The 23,925-nt window shown below is 44.9% G+C and overlaps 1 protein-coding gene across 5 annotated transcripts in view; it reads right to left on the bottom strand.

The window, feature by feature from the left end:
* SYN3 (synapsin III) overlaps positions 1-23,925 on the bottom strand; it is a 566,138-nt gene that overhangs the window by 371,594 nt on the left and 170,619 nt on the right. For 4 of the 5 annotated variants that reach the window (XR_010117171.1, XM_055254454.2, XM_055254453.2 and 1 more), the window contains exon 5: positions 3,337-3,496. Coding sequence is in view for 4 of the 5 variants with exons in the window: in XM_055254454.2 (XP_055110429.2) it covers positions 3,337-3,496 (160 nt within the window). In the remaining variant the exon portion in view is untranslated. The remainder of the gene's footprint in view (positions 1-3,336; positions 3,497-23,925) is intronic. The other variant, XM_055254458.2, reaches the window with a different exon arrangement.

The raw sequence follows: 23,925 nt of genomic DNA, 5'->3' as shown, positions 1-23,925 counted from the left end.
CATGGGGGCAAGGCCTGAAGGAAGGCAGGCTGCAGGTGCATGGCTGTGATACTAATATCTTGCTGGAGGGAAGCATAGGGGGTGAAGGGACCTGGAAGGGGGACAGAGTAGGGAGTCAGGATGATCCCCTGGAGCAGATGACATAGAGAAGGAGAAGGGGCCCTCCGGGTGTGCATTGAGACTAGTGTATGCTGGAGACCCTCTGCAGCTGTCATGCTGTGGCGTCAGTTGCAGGTGATGATGAGAGACGAGGTTGAAGCATGATCCATCACAGACCACCAGCCTTAAAGGCCTGGCCAGAAAGCTTAGAATTCACCCAGAAGGTGAAGGAGAGCTGCTGGTGGATATAAGCAGAGAAGAGCAAATCAGATTCTGAACAAGATAAAGGAATCAACTGGAATTTGTGGTCCCATGTGGATGCCCAGTGGTTAAAGGAGTGGCCAACCTGGCCTGGAGGTCACTCAATACTAAGAGCCTGGACACTGAAAACAGAGTAACTAGGAACTTTCTGCATCCACCCAGGATTGGTCTGCAAACTCTTGGGGTATAGCCTTCAGAAGCAGCACAACAGGGAGTCAACTTGGAGGGTTTAGGAGAACTCGGAAATATGGAAAATGATATGTGTGTGTGTGGGACACTTTGCAGACAAGGAAATTGGAGTCCAGAAAGGGAGAGTGATTCCACAGGTAAGCACATGAGTTTTGAAGAGGCCTAGCTCTACCACTTACTACTAACTATGTGAGCCTCAGTTTCCTCATCTGTAAGATGGAGATATTAGCAATTCCTACTCATAAGGGTGCTGAGAATTAAACACAATATGCACGTTAAGGGCTCAGGATAGCACACGGTTAGTGCTGATGAGTTGTGGTTGCTACTATCGTGATAACTGTGGTAAAAGGTGGGGAAGGGCTAACACCATCTAGGACCCATTCCTAACAGTGGCACTCAAAAATCTTGGATGCCATTGGCCAAAAAGCCCAGTTAGGGCAGAATGAGAAGGAGACCAGGGCCATGACAATAGTGGTAAATTCTATCATACCTATTAAATTAATGCATGTAGCCATTCAGTAAGTACTGAGTGTTCCAACTCTACATGGAACTTGTTCCAGGTATCTAAGGCAATGAAAATTTTTACCACTTATTGAGTGTGTACTTTCTGCCAGCCACATTCTAAGCATTTTCATCTATTAAATCATAACCAACCCTACCAGGAAGGCTCTATTACTATCACCACTTTCCAAATAAGGAAGCTAAGTTCAAAGAGGTTAAGGGGGTTGCTCAAGTAACACAGCTCATAAGTGGAGAAGCCTGGACCTAGGAATCTGCTTTCAGAGCTCACACTCTCAACTACCACCCTACACCACCACCCTACACCACCAGGTGATCACACAGAGAGATAGCAAACCACAGACCAGACAGCTATGAGCTTCACAGAGCACATTCTACATACCCTAAGCCTCCACATTACCTATCCTCTTTCTGTCCTTGATCTTCCCCCTTGCCACTGATCATAGGACATATTGCATATTTGGCATAAGTATTAAAGCACCACACATGCCCCTGCTCACTAGAATGTAAGATCCACAGGGCAGGGATTTTTGTCTGATTTGTTCACTGCTATGTTTCTAGGACTTACGACAGCACCTGGAACACAGTAAGTGCCCAAGAAGTATTTGTTGGACATTTGGGTTGGTTCCAACTCTTCGCTATTGTGAATAGTGCCGCAATTAAACAACAGGGCACATGGACACATATGTAACAAACCTGCACATTGTGCACATGTACCCTAAAACCTAAAGTATAATAATAAAAAAAAGAAGTATTTGTTACATGAACAAATAACTTCTAATCAGGGAGACAGATAATGCACAAATGAATGGATAAATTTATCATTCTAGGTGGAGATAAGTATCTAGGAAAAAAATAAAACAGGGTAAGGGATTTGAGAGTACTTGAGCGAGTGCAGGAGTGGTATTTTTTCTTTGAGACAGAGTCTCGCTCTGTCACCAGGCTGGAGTGCAGTGGCGCGATCTCGGCTCTCTGCAACCTCCACCTCCCGGGTTCAAGCGATTCTCCTGCCTCAGACTCCTGAGTAGCTGGGACTACAGGTGGACGCCACCACGCCCAGCTAATTCTTGTGTTTTTAGTAGAGACGGGGTTTCACCATGTTGGCCAGCATGGTCTCGATCTCTTGATCTCATGATCCGCCTGCCTCGGCCTCCCAAAGTACTGGGATTACAGGTGTGAGTCACCACTCTGGGCCGAGGAGTGGTATTTTAAGAAGTCTTTCTTACAGGCAACATTTGGATGGAAACTCAAATAAATCAAATGAATGACTGAAAATAAGGAATAAAAGAAGAGAAATTAAATGTTGGGTGTTGGGGAGAGATGGCTTAAATTTTGGCCTCACCACTCACTGAGCAAGTTCCTTAACTGGCCTGAAGCTGAGCTTCCGTCTCTGTAAAATGAAGGGTTGACACTCACTTCACACGAGAGCGACAGTATGAGTGCTGGGTAGCATAGTTTTCTGGGACATAGTAAGTGCTCAATAAATGGGGTCTGCTGTTAACAACAATAATGATAGAATGTTCATAAAACAATATGGCGCATCTTTATGACTAATATTATAACATAATACCATATCATATGTTGTTATATAATAACATGTTTTATTATATATTCTTAATAGTATATATTATGTCACTGTATTATATATTATATATTACAAAGATCACTATATATGTAATATATATCATATATTACATGTAACATGTATAATATATAATATGTATATATTAACATATATGTATTTCTATAAATTTTTTTTTTAGACGGAGTTTCGCTGTTGCTGCTCAGGCTGGAGTGCAACGGCACAATCTCGGCTCACCACAACCTCCGCCTCCCAGGTTCAAGCTATTCTCCTGCCTCAGCCTCCCGAGTAGCTGGGATTACGGTGGGATTACAGGCATGTGCCACCACACCTGGCTAATTTTGTATTTTTAGTAGCGACGGGGTTTCTCCATGTCAGTCAGGCTGGTCTCGAACTACCAACCTCAGGTGATCCGCCTGCCTTGGCCTCCCAATGTGCTGGGATTACAGGCATGAGCCACTGTGCCCGGCCTATAAATATTTACCATAATAATATATAAAATATAACATTAATATAATTATTAGGCAATAATTCCAACAACAGCCCTAGGATCCAAGTTTGGTTCAGTTGCTTAAATAAGAATTTTCACTACTGAGGCCTCCATGCTGGGGAGTGGGCTTGTCACAGAGTGGGAAGCCACCCACTGCCTCCCATATCCCTCCAGGTCAGCCTGCCCTGTCACCTACCACCCAGGGCTTGCTGCAGAAGTTGTAGACGGAGTAGAGAGAGTTGACAGCAGGCAGCCCTCCATACTGCAGGCCGATGACCAGGCTGCGGTAGTCTTCCCCCAGGGCCATGCTGTAGGCGTGCTGGCGGACCAGGATGAAGTCTGGCTTGAAGGATCTGCTGAGAGAGCCAACAGCAGGTTACCACACCGGGGCATTGATGAAACACCATGGCGTCCGGCCACAGTTTGCTGGGGATGATAACACTGACTTGCAGGGTGGCAGCTTAGTTCAGAAGGAGGAGCGGGTGGGGGATGAGGGCGGTTAGATGCAAAGGCACAGCTAGTCCACTGTAAAGTCAAAGGGCTGGAAACACTATATATGTTCTCTCTTTCTCTCTTTCTCACAGAGGCTCTTTCCTAAATTCCCTACATTGAACATCTATTTCATTTGCAACCAGAAAAAAACATATCAAATAACTTAGTGAATCAACTGAGATTCTGCAAGGTACCACACACTCTACTGAATGTATGTATTATCTATGGTGAGGACAACCGCCCTAGGAGGTGAGTATCGTCATCAATTCCCATTTCACAAACGAGTACCCTGAGGCTCAGGAAGACTAAATCACTTGTTCAAAAAGATATGCTGCAGAGAGGCAGCAGGGCCGGGTCTGTGTAGCCTCACGGCTTGGGCTCTTGTTTCTGCAGATCTCAAATCCACCAACACGTCTTGGCTTTTTTTTTTTTTTTTTTTTAAGTAGCAACCTCTGGAAAGCAGCAAGAGTATGGATTTGATGGCCAAGTCCATGCCAGGCTATTTGCTAGGTCCCTCTAGAGATAGGATCCTGGTAAGTGCTCACAAACAGACTTGGGTAAAGGTCTGGACCATCTCCCCATTTTATAGATGGGAACACTGCAGCCCAGGGAAATTATGAACTTTCCCAATCACAAAGCTCGGGAGCAGGAGAGCCGCATTTGAACTCAGGTCATCTGGCTCCAAGTCCACATGCTTTTGACTCCATCACAGGGCCCCAGGAGGATTCACACATTGGTTGATTCATACCACCAAAGATCAAACTATTTTTGGATTCCTTACTTTTAAGTCACACAAAAAAACCAGTCTCACTGTAGGAATGAGGCTGACATTCAAAAGAGTACGACAGTATTCGTATCACTCTGTGGTTAGGGTTAGGGTTAGAATCTTGGAATCACAGCAACAGAGTGATGGAAGAAGGAATGAAGGGAGAGTGTGGGTATGTCTCTGACAGGCAGTAAGGAGCACTTATTGCTTTCTATTTTGTAGAGACAGGGTCTGGCTATGTTGCCCAGGCTGGGGCAATAGGGAGCACTTATAACCATTTGCTACTTTTATCTGATTTTAAAAGTAATACACATTCCTTGTGTATAACAAAACAAAAATTCCTTGGCATGTACAAAGAAGTAAACAAAGTACCCATGATTTTACTACACAGAGGAAACTCCTAACAATCTTTGTATATACATTTTTGATCCAATGATCAATTTCAATGTATATAATATGCATTCACATTCATAATTGCTCCATACTTCCTATTAATTGATTTTAATGTTTTCCACATAATAGTATAGTGTAAATATTTTTCTCTACTACCAAAAATATCTTCCAAAATATAATTTTTAATTTCTACACAATAGTTCACTAAATGATATATCATAATTAAGTCAATCAATCATCTACTATTATCATATAGGATATTTCCAGTATTTTACATAAAAATTAGTGCCATTATTTTAAATTATTTTCATAAAATAGATCCTAAGAAGTGGGATTAATGGATTAAAGGGTATAAGCTTTTTTAAGATACCCAAAAAAAGTCCCCTCTTTAAGGTACATCTCACAAATTGTTTATGAGAATGTCCATCTCATTACAGCCTCACCAGCACTGCAGTTTTTGAAAAATATTTTTTTCAATTTGACAACAGAATTCCCCCCAAAAGACACCCTGTATCCTGCTATTGTTTTACTTTGCATTTCTCTGATTCCAGTGAAATTAAACACTTTTTATTAACCATCTGCATTTTCTTTTCTGTAAGTCTGTTCACATCCTTTTCCATTCAAAACAAAATAGGGCCTCTGGTTTCCTATTGAGGTGAGTTCTGTGTATTAAGGATACTGTCCTTTATCTATCATGTGTGGCAATGTTTTTACCAGATGCTTGTTTGTCTGTTTTTTTTTTTTAATGGATGTGCATCTTAAAAAACAACACATAAATACATTGTCCATGGCCCTGGTTCTGACAATGAGACATCCACTCCTCCCTGGCAGCTTGGATTCCATCACAGACAACAGTGGCAGCGAACGTGGTGTCTTACTAAGGATAACCCCATCCTTCTCCATGAGGAAATAATAAAAGGTCTCCTGCTGGCCTGCCTCCAATTTTTTTTCCGCATTGCTGGGAATTCATAAGAGGGACATGGGAAAAACAAAAAACACCAAACCTGGCTATCTAGAAAAAGAGGATGCCCTTTCAAGACCACCTTCCAAGAGGAGAATCCCGTGGCTTGTTGTGGGATCCCCGACTTTGGCTCCAGATATTATGGTGCTCTCTCTCCAGGGCTTCCAAAACTCACCTCTAAATCAGAACCTTTCTGATTTCTCAAAATAAAAGTAGCGGGAAGCTCCTCATTGTCTTTACGGATTTGGAAATCAACCTCAAGATCCCACATTCAAAGTGCTCTTACAAAATTATACATCACTCCCCTGCTTCAAACCCTCAAAAGGCTTCTCTCTTTCTGACAAGAGATCCCTAGTGCCTTATCGTGGCTACAAGGTCCCACATGGGTTGGCCCCTGCCTGCCACTCCATCCTCATTTATTTTATTTTATTTTTAAAAAATTATTATTTTTTTAGAGACAAGGTCTCACTCTGTTGCCCAGGCTGGAGTGCAGTGGTGTCATCACACTCACTGCAGCCTCAAACTCCTGGGCTCAAGTGATCCCCCCACGTCAGCCTCCCAAGTAGCTGGGACTGTGAGTGTGCACCACCACATCCAGCTAATTTTTTTTTTTTTTTTTTTTTTTTTTTTTTTTTTTTTTTTTGTAGAGATGAGATTTTGCTGTTACCTAGACCGGTCTTGAACTTCTGAACTTAAGTGATCCTCCTGCCTCAGGTTCCCAAAGTGTTGGAATTACAGGCACGAACCACCCTGCCCAGCCTTCCATCCTCATTTTCTATCTTTCTCCCCTCCCTCACTGCCACGCAAGCCACATTGACCACCTTCCCTTCCTTCAATTCCCTAGATGCTCTTCTCCCACACTGCATTGTAGGTGCCTCATCCTCAAAGCCACCGTTCTGCCTACTCTATCAAAATTTGCCCCACCCTCATTTTGCCCTATTTTCTTTATTCATGGCTCTGTGACAATTTTATTTCTCCAGTTTGTTTGATTAGCTGCTTAACTGTCTAGTTCTCTTCTCTAAAGATGTCAGCTCAATGGGAACAGAGGACTTGACTGTCTTGGACAAAATAGGCCTCAAAACTGTTTTTAAATAAATGACTGCATGAATGAATGCATATATGAACACACGAATAAATGAATGAATATGATGTGAAATGGCCACTGGAAAGGGGAGGTATCACTTTCCCTGTGATCCTAGAGAAGAAAACTAGACAGATAGACAAAGTAGCCAGGAGACAGCAAGTAGCCCCTTATAACTATGGGGTTGCCTTACAAGGTAACAAGTAACACCACGAAGAAATTCATAACCCCAAGGAATTCAAGTTGGCCACCATGACCTCTTATGAGTCTCAGATCTAATATGTGAAAAATAAGCACTTCCTAAGCACAATATATCAGGCCAAACCAGGCATGTGTTATAGTGTGAATTCTGCCATTCACTGCTACAGAAGGCATAGAGTCCTTCTTTAAAGTCTAGGGTATGACGGATTTGCAATGACTACAGAGAAATTACTGACTTGAGCTGGGCAACCTGTGGCATTCAGTTCCTCCCTCTGTACCCAGCACCCCACTTTCTCCATCTGGCCAGGGGGTGGGCAAGTCCTGCAGTCACCCCAACATTTAAGGTTGTGACATCCAGTAGTTACTGAGCCTCGGCAGTGGGCCAAGCACTCTGGCAAAGGTTGAAGATCCCAAGATGACAGGGATGATTCCTGCTTTTAAGAAACTCACAACCCAAGAGAAGTTGGGTGCAACGTGCCCTAAGCACTTTTTTTTTTTTTTTTTTGAGAGACAGAGTCTGGCTCTATTGTCCATATTGTCCAGGCTGGTGTGCAATGGTGCGATCTTGGCTCACTGCAATCTCCGCCTCCCAGGTTCAGGCAATTCTCCTGTCTCAGCCTCCCAAGTAGCTGGGATTACAGGCACGTGCCCCTGCACCTGGCTAATTTTTGTATTCTTAGTAGAGGCAAGGTTTTGCCATTTTGGACAGGCTAGTTTCAAACTCCTGACCTCAGGTGATCTGCCCACCTCAGCCTCCCAAAGTGCTGGGATTATAGACGTGGGACACCATGCCCGGCCAGCATTTGTTAAATTAACAAAGGAGGGAGGGAGTGGGTGAGTGAGTGAGTGAAATAATTGAGGCATGTACAAGGGGCTAAGGTGGTCCAAAGGATGGATTCAACTCTGTTAAGGGATGAGTGTGAGCGAGTGTGTGCTGGAAGCCTTGGTCTTAAAAGCTGAGGTTTGTCAAGTGGGTTGGGTTTGGAGAGTGTTCCAGGCAGGGGGGAAGCACCTGCGACTGAGTGAATGTGCCCTCGTGGTTGGGGGTGTAGTGGACTGTGCTGGTTTTATCTGCTCTGTACCCAGCACTCCTCCTTTTTCTAGAAACAGAGCCCATGGGGGAATCCTCTCTGATCAGAGAACCACATTTTCCTGGGCTGTAACTGGTCTAAGGACGGAACCCCTGATGTAAAATGGGCCTGTGAGAACATTCTCGGGTGTGTTGTATCTGAGCTCTGGAAGACAGGAGTGGCCAGCTACACTGAAGTAATGTAAGCTGGGCTGATGGTAGCCTATTTTCCTGTTACGTGAAGAAATCCCATTTGTAGTAGAAGTACCAGCTGGGAACAGAGATAAGGAGGGAGGCAAGACACCTGTCAACATTAGATGAGTCAGCCAAATGCAGTGGCTCATGCTTGTAATCCCAGCACTTTGGGAGGCCAAGGTGGGCAGATCACTTGAGGCCAGGAGTTCAAGACCAGCCTGGCCAACATGGCAAAAACCCATCTCTACAAAAAATACAAAACAAAAATTAGCTGGGCATAGTGGCACACATCTGTAATCCCAGCTACTCAGGAGGCTGGGGCACGAGAATTGCTTGAACCAGCAAGGCAGAGGTTGCAGTGAGCCGAGATGGTGCCACTGCACTACTGCCTGGACAACAGAGCAAGAATCTGTCTCAAAAAAAAAAAAAAAAAGAAAGAAAGAAAAAAGAAAAATTCCCCAACCCTTCAAGCCCCTTCCTTCTCTTCCCGCCGTAGAGCCCCACTGAACCCAAGACCTGGGTCTCTCGTGCCTGGGTAAGGTCTCCTTTAATCTCACACAAACTGGCACATCCTGGCCGCAGGTTGTAGCTGGGTTTTCTTGTTATTTCACCTTTAACCTTAATATGAGCTATAATATTTGGGTTCCTGATCCCGTCTCTCTCAGAAGTGGCTGTTGGCACTTGAGAGGAAATCAAGAACAAGAAATAATTAACGGTAAAGATGGGACAGGTGACGTGTCACAGGGGGATTACTGAATGCTCCGGCAGCGTCAAAAAGTGGGAGGCCAGAGGTAAAGTGACTCTTAACCATTGGAGAAGTGTAATAATTCTCTCAAATATGTAGAGGTCTGTGGTGGCAAGAACAGCTCTTGGCTGGACTTTGCCTGGGACCTAAGTTAATGAGCAGAAGCCTCATTATTCTCAGTCACTTGACCACTATTTCATAACTGTCCCCTGGTCCCCAAGAGCCAAGTTGGCAAAGGGTGATGTTCATGCTGATTTTGTTCACATGCTGAGACCCATCACACCCAGAGCTGATTCCAGCCAGGCCTGGGAAGGTTCCAGACTTTCTGACGTCCATGTCAACTGGCAGAGAGACTTCACGTTTTCTCTTAATTGCCTCCACACTCTTCATAACACTCCACCTTGGAAAATTCAACCTTGGGTATCAAATCTGGGGGAAGGGGACAAAGGGAACTGAGTAAACCAGCGAACGAGGAGGGGGAATTCAAAACATTGAAACAAGCTCCATGCTCCTGCAGACTTAGGGTACCGCTATTCTGCAAGGATAAAGCCGAGGAAATGTGCATGCTTTGCAGATGGAGGGGTTTGAATCGCCCATATGGAAGGACTTTGGGAATTAGTGATGCTTCCTGCCAGCCTGAGGACTGCAAGAAATTAGCCCAGGCCAAAAAGAAATTAGGTGGCAGCCAACCAAGAATCTGGTGAGGAGCAGACAACAGGATGCAGGAGGGAGGCCTGTGGGGCCCCCATGGCAGCTGCCAGATGCATACCGGTGGGGAAGGGGCCCAGTGGGGTTTATGGACAGCCCGGCTCTCTGTTGAATCCGGGGGGCCCTCTTTGTAAAGTGCTAGGAGGTTAAGAAAACACAGACACGAGTTGCTGGAGGAAAGAAGCTTTCTTGTCTCTTGGTTCAGCCTCACAATCCTGGTATCTTTATCCTGGTCTCTTCCTTCCCTGTCATTTCAGAGACTAAGTCCTTGAAACTCTGTCCTTGCTCTATCCTCTTCCTCCTGGTCACCCTGGGAACCCCACATGTTATGGGTTGAACTGTTGTCCCCAAGAAGATATGTCGAGGTCCTAAGCACTGGTACTTGTGACTGTGACCTTATTTGGAAAATAGCGCCTTTGCAGATATAATCAAGTTCAGATGAGGCCATACTGGAGGAGAGTGAACCCTAACCCAATGACTGATGTCTTTAGGAGAAGAGGGAAATTCGGAAACAGACACACACAGGGGAAGAGAATGCCATGCGATGAGGGAGTCAGAGATTGGAGTGATGTGTCTATAATACAGGGAATTTCAAGGATTGCTGGTGACCTTCAGGAACTAGGGAGTGGCAAGGAAGGATCCTCCCCTGGAGCCTTCAGAGGGAGCATGGCATAGGAGTCTTGATTTCAGACGTCTGGTCCCCATAATGGTGGGAGAATGAATTTCTGTTATTTAAGCCACTCAACCTGTGGTGCTTTGTTATAGCAGCCTCAGGAAACTAACACACTGCACGTGCCCACTATTCTCTTTTCTAGTATCTTTCAGGACTTGCTGGCTTCCTTTGTTCTGGCACACACCCATGCGTGGCCCCATTCCCCACTTCCTAAAACAACAACCCTGACTTAGTCTGTTTGGGCTGCTAGAACAAAACACTATGGACTGGGTGACTTAGAAACAACAGAAATTCATTTCTCACATTCTGGAGGCTGGGAAGTCCCATATCGAGGCACCAGCACATTTGGTCTCTGGTGAGGCCCCCTTCCTGGCTCCTCACTGTGTCCTTACATGGCAGAAGGGGCAAGGCAGCTCTCTGGGGTCCCTTTTGAAGGTCACAAATCCCATTCATTAGGGCTGATGACCTCATGACCTAATCACCTCCTAATGGCCCCACCTCCTAATCACATTGGGGGTTAGTATTCAACATAAATTTTGGGGAGACACACATTCAGACCATAGCAAACCCCAACAATAAAAAAACCTTCACTTCAAGGTTCCAAATGGACTGGCAGTTAAATCATGTTCATATTTACATAAAAGAAGGAGTAAGTCAACAAACTGATAAAAAAATGCGTGGAGATTTGTTTGAATGGGTGTTCACAAAAATGCTAGCCTTAAAGAGTGAGATGGGAAATGGGAACTATTACATTCTTCTTCATACTTTTTGGTACTGCCTGCATTGTTAAAAAAAAAAAAAAAAAAAGAGCACAGAGCATTTTTACAATCAGGAAAAAAAACAATGAGGTTATCTTCATTCTGGAAAAAAATGGAAAATGTAACAATGAAGTCACATCATGGAAAATGCTTACGGTACAATTTCATGTGATATAAAACAATAGAAAAGAGGATCTGTTTTATGACTAAAGCACTGTAAAAATGATAGGCCTGGAGGGAGAGATGGAAACCACTCATTTGTTAATGTAGTCAGGTGGCAGGTGATTTCTCTTCTTTTGAAAATTTCCATTTTCATTATATCGCAGTTTGTGCATTTACTAAAACTTTTGGTTGGTACATATGCATAAATAGATATATAAATAAGTAGACAGATGATAGATGGTAGACAGATGAGAAATGATCAATCGATCGATCAATAGGCGATAGAAAATAGTAGATAGATAGATAGATAAATAGATAGATAGACAGACAGACAGAGATGAGAAATAAGTCCCCTGCACTTGGCCTTGCAGCCATAACTAGTCATTCCCCTTCCTCTGTCCATTGCTATGCCTGATAGACAAGGCAGTCTGTGCCTTCTGGCCCCAATTCCAATGTGCCCTCTGCACCTGGCTGTTAGCCCCTTTCCACCCCAATATAATCGCTCCGAGGTCACTTCTAAGTGTGAAGCCCCCAGATCAGATGGCTTCTTCTGTGTCCTTACCTTACCCAGTTTCTAATTATAACTAAAACACAATGAGGCTCTAGTAAAATACCATGAGACTTCAGGCCCTCTGTATAACTTCACTCATTTAAACCTAACAAGGAAAACCTACCATGAATCCAAGGCACAGAGCAGCTAAGGAACTCACCAAGGTCATGCAGCTATTGGTGATGGAACCATGAGTCAAACTTCACAGCCTGTTGGCTCTAGAATAGGGTTTCCCAACCTCAGCACTGTGGACATTTTCAGGCTGGATAATTCTTTGTTGTGGGAGGCTGTTCTGTGCCTTGTAGGATATTAGGAGCATCTCTGGCCTCTACCCACTAGATGCAGCAGCACTCCCATACCCAGTTGTGAGAACAAGCAATGTCTCCTGCCATTGCCAAGTGTCCCCTGGGTGGAAATGCACCCTGCTAGAGAAGCCCTGCTGCAGAGCTCCTCTTGTCCTCTGTGGCTTCTGTGGTATAATCACTGTCCCCTTCCTCTGCAAACCCTTTCCACCTTGCCTCGAAGACACCCTCCGCCCTTGCTTCCCAACTCCCAGCTCCTTCACTGTTTTCTCCCTTACTAGAGCTCTTCTCCGAGGCTCAATCTTTGGTTCTCTGCTTCATGGAATCATCTCCATTCAGGGACTTCCCTTACCTTGTCCTCATAGGCAATAATGAAAGTGATTCATATTTATAGAGCAATTTCTTGGTGCCAGGAATAATTTTTAGGATTTTACTTATGTAATCTCGGCTCACTGCTAGCTCCGCCTCCCGGGTTCATGCCATTCTCCTGCCTCAGTCTCTCTGAGTAGCTGGGACTACAGGCACCCGCCACCATGCCCGGCTAATTTTTTTTTGTATTTTTAGTAGAGACGGGGTTTCACCATGGTCTCGATCTCCTGACCTCGTGATCCGCCTGCCTCGGCCTCCCAAAGTGCTGGGATTACAAGCGTGAGCCACCGCGCCCAGCCAGCAACCGTTTTAAAAAAAATGACTGAAAACAGAGGACCAGAAAGTGGTTAAAATAATGAGGAGTGGTGGGAAAAATCAAGACATCTTCTAGTCCCAGCTCTGCTCTTGTGTCTTTGCGATTGTTGCTTCTCCTCTTTCAGCTTCAGGTTCCTGATTGGTCAAAGGAGAGTTGGGCTACGTGACCCCTGGGGGACCTTCCTGGGATGATTGTCTCCCATGCCAGAACTTGGAGCCAAGGTTTTTGACTCCCACCTCCCACTGTAGCTGTGCATCTGAGCTCCCCTGTTACATTCTGTCAGGTGTTACTGGTTTGTAAGAATCACGATTACCCACTAGTGGGTACTTGCTGAGTGCCAGATGCTTGCAAAAGGCATTTCAACATGATCTCATAGCATCCTCACCCCAAACCCCTGTAAAGTAGCTATTTCTCATGGGCTGGGTTCCCTAGAAGTGGAGGCTAAAGTAGGGATTTGCAAGCCAGTGATTCATGGACGGAGTGCTCTTCAGGAAAACTGTGAGGGGTGAGGGTGGCAGCACAAGGAAGGGGAAGAAGCCAAGGAGGGATATTGTCTTAGAGAAGCTCTGGCCTTGGCCTGGTCTACAGGGGGGCTCTGGGGCAAAAACAGTGCCATGGAGTTGTCCCACTTTGAGGAAAGTGCGCTGGGCTTCCGTATCCCCAAGAGCAATCAGTCACTGACCCCCGGTGGGTGGTGGTGGAGAGGGTTTACCCTCTCAGCTGTCTCAGGGATGCAGTTACCATCAGCCCAAGAAATGGAGAAGGCCACTGGTACAGCGTTACCATGACACCTGGAGCCGCTGGGGGCACTGGCTGGCAAAGAGGATGTGAGCAGAGAACCGACAAGCATTTACACTCCACTATTACTAGCCCATTTTGCAGATGAGGATAACTGAAACCCGGAGTAGTTAATATGTTCCTAAGAACTACTAAGTACAGAGGTCTGTACTGTTAGGTACACGTCGTATGTCTCGTAAACAGCCCTCGCCACTGAAGGACAGGGCCCATGTCTGAAATGCCTGTTTCCCCAGCACCCAGCATGGCAACTGCACCCAGGGGCTGCTGAGATGTGCTTGGAAAGGCTGAGTTTGTGAGCTGCAGCTCGCCAGGGCAATGGGGTCTCAGGTGGCATGTCTCCGGGAGGCAGAGGGGTTAGCCCTCACCCACGTGGGGGCCTGGGGCAGCCCTGCTCTCCGACAGCTGCCTGAGCTCCAGCGCTGTCAGCAGCCTGCTCAACGCTGGGGCGGGCCTCCTGCCAGGCTGCTGCTCAGGGAAGGGGAACATTATTCATCGGAGAGATAAGGCAGCCGATGAGAGATGGGCCTCAGAGCAGCTGTTCCTCGGCAGCGGCTGGAACGGATGCTGGGGGAGTGGAGGGAAGAAGAGAGGAGTGGGGGAAGGGGAAAGCCCATTTTGAGATGAAAAATGATGGTACTGCCGAGGGGTGACGGGAGAGCACATTTCAAACCCAGGCCAGGCGCGAATATGTACTTATACCCAAGGCCTTCCCCACACATATCTCTGTCTGACAGGCCACATCTGTGCTCTGTTGGGTTAACTATTGAACTAGTCAGAGGGCTCACTTATCAGCTCGCTCAGCAGGAAATATCTGCCTGGTAGGGCACCCCCTCCCAAGCTGCTTCCTCAGTGCAAGACTGAGAAGCTGGGCCCAAAAGATGCTAAATGCTCCTGCCTGGGCCACAGCCCTAAATCACCCATCTCCGCCCCCAGAGCACCCAGGTGGCGCTGATCTCAGGTGGCTCAGCCACTTCTCGCTGGTTCCCTAGGTTCTCCATCTTCCCTCAAAGCTAGCTGACACAGGATGGAATTTTCCAGGTTGAGGGGCAAGAGTGGGTGAGCTTTCTTTATTTTATCCATTGTTTGATAGTTTTTTTTTAAAGGAAAGATGTGAAAAAGGAACCTCGAGGCCGGGCACAGTGGCTCACGCCTGTAATCCCAGCATTTTGGGAGGCCGAGGAGGGCAGATCACCTGAGGTCAGGAGTTCGAGACCAGCCTGGCCAACATGGTGAAACCCGGTCTCTACTAAAAATACAAAAATTAGTTGGGCATGGTGGCATGTGCCTGTAGTCCCAGCTACTCGGAGGCTGAAGCAGGGGAATCACTTGAACCTAAGAGGCAGAGGTTGCAGTGAGCCGAGATCGTGCCACTGCACTCCAGCCTGGGGACAGAGTGAGACTCCGTCTCAAAAAAAAAAAAAAAAAGGAACCTCCAGGGTTTCCTGGGAGACAGGGAGACAGGGGAGGGCAGGATGTGACGTCTGTCTGTGACAGGACCTGGGCTGTCAGGTGAGACGCCTGATGGTCTTCCCTGACAAGCTACGGCTGTCTCTCCAGCCTCCTCCCCTGCCCATCCGTCGGGTTATCTTCCTTTCTGACCATATCAGAGGGTTTCCTCAGAAGCCAGGGCCTTCCCCGTCCCTATGTTCTAACATGGACTTTCCCACCCTGACTGCCTGGCTAACATTTTGTCTGTCGTCAGTGCAGGGAAGGGTGTAGACAGGAGTCCTTAAAAGTACCTATGATATTATATTTCTTCTCATTAAAAAACATCTAAAACAAATTCGGCAAAATGTTAAGATTTGACAAACTCGGTTGTGAACATAAGGGAAACAACAGTTAGCGTTTAAGAGCGCTGGGCACTTGTATTTTTCAGAGCATTACCTTAACTGATCCTGACAGTTGCCCTTTGAAGTGTGTGTTTAAACGAGACAGAGGCACAGAGAGGACAAGCAGCCTCTCCAATGTCACACGGCAGATGCAAGTAGCCTGGCTCCAGAGTGGGTGTCTTAACCACCTTAGTTTATGAGTGCTTGTTAAATTATTCTCTGTACTTTTTCTAGGCTTAAAATAGTTCAGGATTTTTTTTTTTAAGGATCTGAAGCAAACATGGCAAAATGTTAATATTTGTCAAAGTAGTGTGTTCAACTATGTTTAAGATTATTCCCAACTTTGCAATATGTATATGAATATTTAAAAAGAAAACAAGAAAAAAGCCTCAGCACTATTACCACTTCTCCTCAGAAGCCTTCTGAAGCCCCCGCACCCCCCAAGCTGCTCCTCTAAGCCCTTGCTTCTCTGAACTATTCTCCACCAGGCCCTGACCGTGTCACATCCTAGCGGTTGATTTACTTCCCATTTCCCCCTCCAGGCTGTGAACTCCACCAGGGAGTGGTGATGTTGAATTTATATCTGAATTTCCAGGGTCTGGCCAATTGCAAGGAATCTAGAAGCTCAATAAAATTATGAAACTAAAGGGAGCTATTTAGGGGGCCCCCATGGGTGAGTATTGAGCAGCTATGTAGAGAGGCTGCAGAGGGTGCAGGGAACAAATGTGGACCCTGCCCTCCCTGCTGGAGACATATGGCAGTAATTTTTAGGACCATAACCCAGTAAGGGCTTCCAGCATAAATGCTTCCAGCTGCACCCTCCACTGTGGACAGGAACCTGGGAACCTCTTAAGACAGGATCTTGGTGGCTTCCAGCTCAGCTCGCATGCCCATCAAAAGAAGCAGAGGGTAGGAGCAGCTTTCTAGAAAGCCCTCTGGGTTTTACCCACTGTGTCTGGGGCTGTGTGTCTTTGCTGGTTGGGCAGTTGTCAGATCAACCCTCCTCATTCTAGCTTAGTGGCTCGCCAATCTTGGCTGTATATTGGAATCACCCAAGGAGCTCTCAAAACTAGTCCTTCCTCCTCTTCCCTGCCCCCAGATATTCTGATAGAATTGACCTGAAGTGCCCACCTGGGTTTGGGGATTTTTAGAAGCTTTCTAAGTAACTGGAATGTGCAGCCAAGGCTGAGAACTCCTTTTAGGTTCTATTTGTAAAAAAAAGATAGCTGCTACCAGGTGAACTGTGATGATATCTCCATTCAGTGCACATTTACTGAGCATCTATTATGTGAAATGCACCAAGGAAGGAAAGGGTTTGAGATTCCTGTCCTATGGCATAGCTAAGTTGATGAGAGGAATAAGTTGGCAAGTTTTGGTGTGTACAGATCCAACAGCCGGCCTCAGAGTGGTAGTAGAATCTTGGTATCTCCTAAGCCCACATCAGACATCACTGATGACAGGATAATTTCCTGCTGAGTCCATAGTGGTGGCCAATCAATGGCTGCTGGACAAGAAAGCAAGATGGTAACAATACTTAGGTATGTTTCCTCAAGTTCTAGCTGGGACTTATTCTTTCCCCTGCTAGGTAGGACGTGATATACTCATACCAGCCAAGAAACACGTCAGCATGCAGCTACCATGTAAAACAAAGTCTGGCCAAACCTGGGAAACATTTCTAAGCTAACACATTTCCTAACAAATATACTCCTAACAAATACTCCTAACAAATTTCTAACACTGCTGGAGCATGAGCTATGCTTTGAGAACTACTGGTTAAGGCCAACACTGGCTAAGCACACATGAGTTCATTTAATTCTTCCAATAGCCCCAGGGGTCAATTGATTGCATGTTTAGAGCATGGACTTTGGGTTCAAGCCCCAGTTCTACCACTAAACAACTGTGGGATCCCAGAAACACTAGTTAACAGTTCCATGCCTCAGTTTACCCATCTTTCAAAAAGAGAATGGCAACAATAACATATACTTCATAGTGTTGCTAAGAGGATCACATAAGCCAATCCACATAAAGAATTGAGGCAATAAACCTCAGATGTTTTCCTATTACTATGGACTTCAAAGTCTCCTGTATACTGTTCTAACTTGTTTTTCTTCAAAGTAGCATATCTTCAAAATTATTTTGTGGCCAGGTGCAGTGGCTCACGCCTGTAATCCCAGAACTTTGGCAGGCCGAGGCAGGCGGATCACGAGGTCAGGAGATGAGACCATCCTGGCCAACATGGTGAAATCCCATCTCTACTAAAAATACAAAAATTAGCTGGGTGTGGTGGCACATGCCTGTAATTTCAGCTACTCAAGAGGCTGAGGCAGGAGAATAGCTTGAACCAGGGAGTCAGAAGTTGCAGTGAGCCAAGATCATGCCACTGTACTCCAGCCTGGCGACACAGCGAGACTCTGTCTCAAAAAAAAAAAAGAAAAGAAAAGAAAATCATTTCATATCAGTACAAATGGAGATGCTTCTTTATTTATAATTGTATCTCATTACGTGGCTCTATCCTAATTTATTTAACCAGTTCCCTACAGATGGACAGTTAGGTTGTTTCTAAGCTTCAGCTATTAACAAACACTTCTGAGAATGAAACTAATCTTAACACTTACATAGTGTATAATTTCAATTGCCTGCCACTAATTTTGAATGGAATGTTGTGCATAAAAGCATTCATGAGAATTTTATGCACCATGGAGTTGGGTGCAAAAAAAAAAGACTTTTGACAGTATCTGCTTATATCTTCTGAATATGAAGATGATTTTGGCTGCAAATAACAGTGATGACTAAATCAATAAAGAAAATGCATGAGCTCATATCACTGAGCTAGGGCAATCACGGGGCCGAGTAAATCAGAGGCTCAATGTCAGACTCAAGGATCTAAATGTTTTGTGTCCTTCTGACTCCTGTTCTCAAGGATGGACTTTTGTTCTCATACTGTTCCTTCATGTTATCAGGGAGCCACCCTGGCGCCCTGGGCCATACCCTCATGCCTATGAAAAAGAGCCTCTTTCTTGTGTCGCTTTTAAGAAGCATGGTGGATGTTCCAGAATCCTCCTGGCAGGCACCTCTCAGGCCTCCCTGATCAGAACTGCATCATCTTCCCTTTCCTTCTTTTTTTTTTTTTTTTGAGATAGAGTCTCACTCTGTTGCCTAGGCTGGAATGCAGTGGTGCGATCTCGGCTCACTGTACTCTCCACCTCCTGGGTTCAAGCGATTCTCCTGCCTCAGCCTCCCGAGTAGCTGGGACTACAGGCGCCCACCACCATGCCCAGCTAATTTTTGTATTCTTAGTAGAGATGGGGGTTTCACCATGTTGGCCAGGCTGGTCTCAAACTCCTGACTTCAGGTGATCCGCCCACCTCTGCCTCCCAAAGTGCTGGGATTACAGGCATGAGCCACTGCACCAGGCCCATATTCCCTTTTCTAAACACCTTTCCCAGTGGGAACAGAATGACCACAGCTGGCTGAAACGAACCAGGATTCACCTTGTGGCACCAGAGAGGGGCCTATGTTTCCTTGAAGCACATGGCCACTAAACAGCTGAATAAACTCAGGATTTGGCAAGCATGAAAGAAGGCGGGCAACCAACAGTAGACAGCACACCTTCCGAAACCTTTATTTTCATGCACAGCCATATGTTGTTCTTGTAAAGAACTGGCTCATAAGCTTATGTGTTTTAAAGAACAATATTGCTAAGTGTGTTTACAATGACACACATGGGTAAATTTAAAAAATGCAATCGTAACTCTTAAAATCTGCTACAAGACTTTAATGAGGTCTGGCGACCCCTTGACCTGGAATCAGAACACATAAGCTTGAGAACTCAGTCACTTCTGCGAGGTAGTGAGAATGTTTCTCTAGCTCTCCAAGCCTTGTGTTTCTCCCGTGTGAAAATGGCAGCTTCGAGGAGAATTAGGGGTCGTGCATAAAGGAAAAGAGAAGGGGCTTTGCAGTTAGACCTGGCTTAGGATCCCAGCTCCCCCAGCTGTGTGACTCTGGACACGTTTTGAGCTTCAGTTTCCTCACCGGTAAAATGGGGATAAAAATGTGCAATTCATAGAGCCATTTAAAAATATATACTTTATAAAGACATGATTTGCATAAAATAAAAAATGCACCCATTTGAAACGTACAGTTTGATTTGCTTTGACAAATGTAACACTAATATAATCATCATGCCAAATAAAAGATATACTTTCATCACCTTCACAGGTGCCTTGTGTCCCTCTACAGTCAATCCCCTGCCCCTTATTCCCTTGGCCCTGGGCAAGCACTGATGTTTCAGTGACTATGGATTAGTTTTGCCTGTTCTAGAATTTCACGTCAGTGGAATCATGAAATGCGTACTCTTTTGTCTCTAGTCTTTTTTTCCTCAACATAATGGCTTTGAGATTTGTCTGCATAGTTACATGCTGCCAAGTATGGACTGGAAGGCAGCCCACAGGACCCTGCCTCTCATGTTCAAGCCCTTACGTGCTTCTCCCCCGGAGGGGGTGGGATCTATGACTGGCTTGCCGAATATGGCAAAGGAGATGGGTCGGCACCCCATGATAATGCTACGTCAGATTAAGTCTCAGTCTTGCTCCCAGATGTATTCTCGTTCTCCCTTGCTTTGAAGTAACAAGCTGCCGTGTTATAGGAAGACCCATGGAAAGGCCACATGACTCATGCTTGTAATCCCAGTACTTTGGGAGGTCAAGGTGGGAGGATTGCTTGAGTTCAGGAGTTCAAGACCAGCCTGGGCAACATAGTGAGACCTCATAACTACCAAAAATAAACAATATTATCCGGGCATGGTGATGTACATCTGTAGTCCCAGCTACTCGGGAGGCTGAGGTGGGAGGATCACTTGAGTCCAAGAGTTTGAGGCTGCTGCGAGCTATGATCACTCCACTGCACTTCAGCCTGGGCAATAGCGAGACTGTGTCTCAGAAAAAAAAAAAAAAAAAGGGAACCTTGTGCAACTTACCGCTGACAACCAGAAAGAAGCCAAGGCCCTTAATCTCACAGTCACAAGAAAATGACTTGTGCCAACAACCCAAGTGAGCTTGGAAGTGGTTCCATTGCCAGTTGAGCCTCCAGATAAGAACTGAGCCCCAGATGACAATCTTGATGTCAGTCTTACAGAAGACCCAGCTAAGCCATGCCTAGCCCCTGGCCCCCACAAACTGTGAGGTAATAAATACGTGTTGTTTCAAGCTGATAAGTTTGTAGACAACTAATATACATCTCTTAGTAGTTTGTTCCCTTTGATCCCCAAGAAGCATTCCCTTATGTGCATGTACCACATTTTGTTTATTGTTCACTAGTTGACAGACATTTGGGTTGTCTCCAGACTGGGGCTATGATGAATAAAGTTGCTAGGAAGATTCTTATAAAAGTCATTTAGATAACATATTTCATTTTTCTTGGGGAAAAGTCTAGAGGAGAATGGTTGGCTCATATGGTGCCTATATATTTAACTTTATAAGGAACTGCCAAACCATTTTCCAAAGAGGCTGCACCACGTCACATCCCCACCAGCAATGTAGGAAAGTTAGTTCTTCCACAGCCTCACTGACAGTTTGTACTGTCAGTCTTTTTAATTCGATACCTCATTATAGCTTTTATTTTCATTTTCCTGATGATTAATGATGTTTAATATCATTTCATATGCTTGTTGGCTATTTTTGGATATCTGCTTCTGTCAAGTGGCTATTTGGGTCTCAAGATATTACCATCCCTAGGGATTTTTAGGAAAGCATATGTATGTAACATGACTGGCATTTAGTAGACACTAAGTAAGATAGAACTATTATTCTTGATGTTATTATTTTTGAGGTCACTTAGAGATAAAGTTACATGATTCCATAAGGGCCCACACAGTATGCTTTAAGAATCTGTTCTAACTCATGTTCTCTTGGGGAAAAGTCTAGCAGGGGAATGATTGGATCATATGGTGCCTATAAATGTAACTTTATAAGAAACTGCCAAACTGTTTTCCAAAGGGGCTGTACCACGTTACATCCCCACCAGCAATGTAGGAGGGTTACAGTTACTCTACAGCCTCGCTGACAGATTCGACTGTCAGTCTTTTTCATTTGACATCTCATTATAATTTGTATTTTCATTTTCCTGATGATCAGTGATGTTTAACAGAGGAGAAGGCGAAAGAAGAAAAAGGTTAAATAACAGAGGAGGTGAAGCAGGAATGCAAGACGCCCCCAGGATTTGAGATGGAAGACTTCAAGGGCAGGAGGTACAAGTCATGCATCTCAAATCAGAAAACCTGAAATCCGAAATGCTCCAAAATTCAAAATTTTGGAGCACTGACATGACACTCAATGGAAATGGTCACTGGAGCATTCTGGATTTTTTTCATTAGGTTTACTCAACTGCTAAGTATAATGCAAATATTCCAAAATTTGAAATCCAAAACTCTTCTGGTCTCAAGCATTTCAGATGAGGGATACTTGATATGTATTGCCCAGTTTAGAGGATGATGAGTTTTGCCTTAGTCACATTGAGGTTGAAGGGAAAGCTGGCCCTCCAAGCAGTCTCATTACTGGGCCTCAAGGCAGGGTGAGTGCTGAGGAGCCCAGCTTTGCCAGATGTGGCATCCCAAAGGGTGCCAAACACCTCTATTTAAAGCAGCAGAGATCTCAAGCATTTTGTTACAATCTGAAGTCTATTAGTGCCTGTGTCAGCCCTGCAGTCACTGGGGTGGAGGCCGCAGGACACAGTTAAGCATGTGCAAGAGGAGTGTAGGGATCTTGGAATAACTCTCTATCAGGGAGGCTAAAATTAGCTCATCTCCCTCCTCACCACTCCTCTTGCCCCAACTATAATTACTCACCTTTGCCCCTAGTTCCATTCCTGGGTTCTAAACACTCTTGCTTCAGGGGGGCCTTGGAAGGGTTTTCTTTCTAAAGCTTCCGGAATGGGGTAAGGGTAGAATGAGCTTCTCAGGGCCCAAGTTTTCCTCCACAAGGAAAACAAAACAAAACAAAAAACCTTTTATCGGAATTTTTCTGTTAATAAATGTGACATGTGCTTATTTAAAGAAAATAAAATCAAATAGCACAGCAAGGTATAAAGAAGAGGATAAAAGCAGTAGTCCCATGATGTAAAGATAATGTTTACATGTCAATGTGTTCCCTCTCATATTTTCAGTATGTAAACAAATCAACGCATGTATTTGTAAATAAAATAGAATTATACATATATGCCATTCTGTAACCTCTTTTAAACTGACTATATCCAAGGATCTTTGCATGCCAAAATATAAACTTTTAGACCTTTTTGTTGAGCATTTAGTATTTCACAGTTGTTGGGCATTTAGATTTTAAAAAATATATTACAAAGACTTCTGGGGAAAATGCCTCTATATCTTTTTGGATTTTCCTAACTTTTTATTAAAAGTCATTAGTAGGGAATTTACTTACTGAATCAAAGGCTTTGACCGTATAAAGGTATACTGTTCTCTCGGAATATGTGTATTAACTTCCATGTTTATCAATAATTTACTAGAAGGCCAGTTTCATCTACTTTAAGCAACATTACATTGATCTTTAATATTTTTTATCCTAAAAAAAATTTCCTGGTTTCCTCCATTTGTTCCTGGGTAATAATTGAGATTTAGCTGCTTTTTTTTTTTTTTTTTTCCGAGACAGGGTATTACTCTGTTGCCAAGGCTGGAGTACAGTGGAACAAATATAACTCACTACAAACTCGACCTTCCAGGCTCAAGCAACCCTCCCACCTCAGCCTCCCAAGTAGCTGGGACCACAGGTGTGTGCTACTTTTCCTGGCTAATTTTTGTATCTTTTATAGAGCATTTTCCCATGTTGCCCAGGCTGGTCTCAAACTCCTGGGCTCAAGCAGTCCTCCCACCATAGCCTCCCCAAATGCTGGGGTTACAGGTGTGAGCCACTGTGTCTGGCCTGATTTAGCACCATTTTTTTTTTTTTTTTGAGATGGAGTCTCACTCTGTCACCAAGGCTGGAGTGCAGTGGCATGATCTCAGCTCACTGCAAGCTCCGCCTCCTGGGTTCACACCATTCTCCTGCCTCAGCCTCTCAGGTAGCTGGGACTACAGGTGCCCACCACCACAGCTGGCTAAGTTTTTGTGTTTTTAGTAGAGATGGGGTTTCGCCATGTTAGCCAGCATGGTCTTGATCTCCTGACCTCGTGATCCGCCCACCTCAGCCTCCCAAAGTGCTGGGATTACAGGTGTGAGCCACCGCACCCAGCTGATTTAGCACCTTTTTAACCTATTTTTTCACAGGCCACTTCTTCTTTTGGGCAAGTTGCCTGTTTATATCTACTGCTTATTTTTAGATTAGGATATCCATCTTCATTGATTTATAATAACTATATATATATATGAGCTCCCCTTGTGTCTCCTGGGATGGATGCTCATTTTGGCTGGC

This window comes from Symphalangus syndactylus, chromosome 18, assembly GCF_028878055.3.
Source record: "Symphalangus syndactylus isolate Jambi chromosome 18, NHGRI_mSymSyn1-v2.1_pri, whole genome shotgun sequence".
Lineage (NCBI taxonomy): Eukaryota > Metazoa > Chordata > Mammalia > Primates > Hylobatidae > Symphalangus > Symphalangus syndactylus.
Note: the sequence above shows the minus strand (reverse complement) of the source record. Positions and strands in the feature narration are given on the sequence as shown.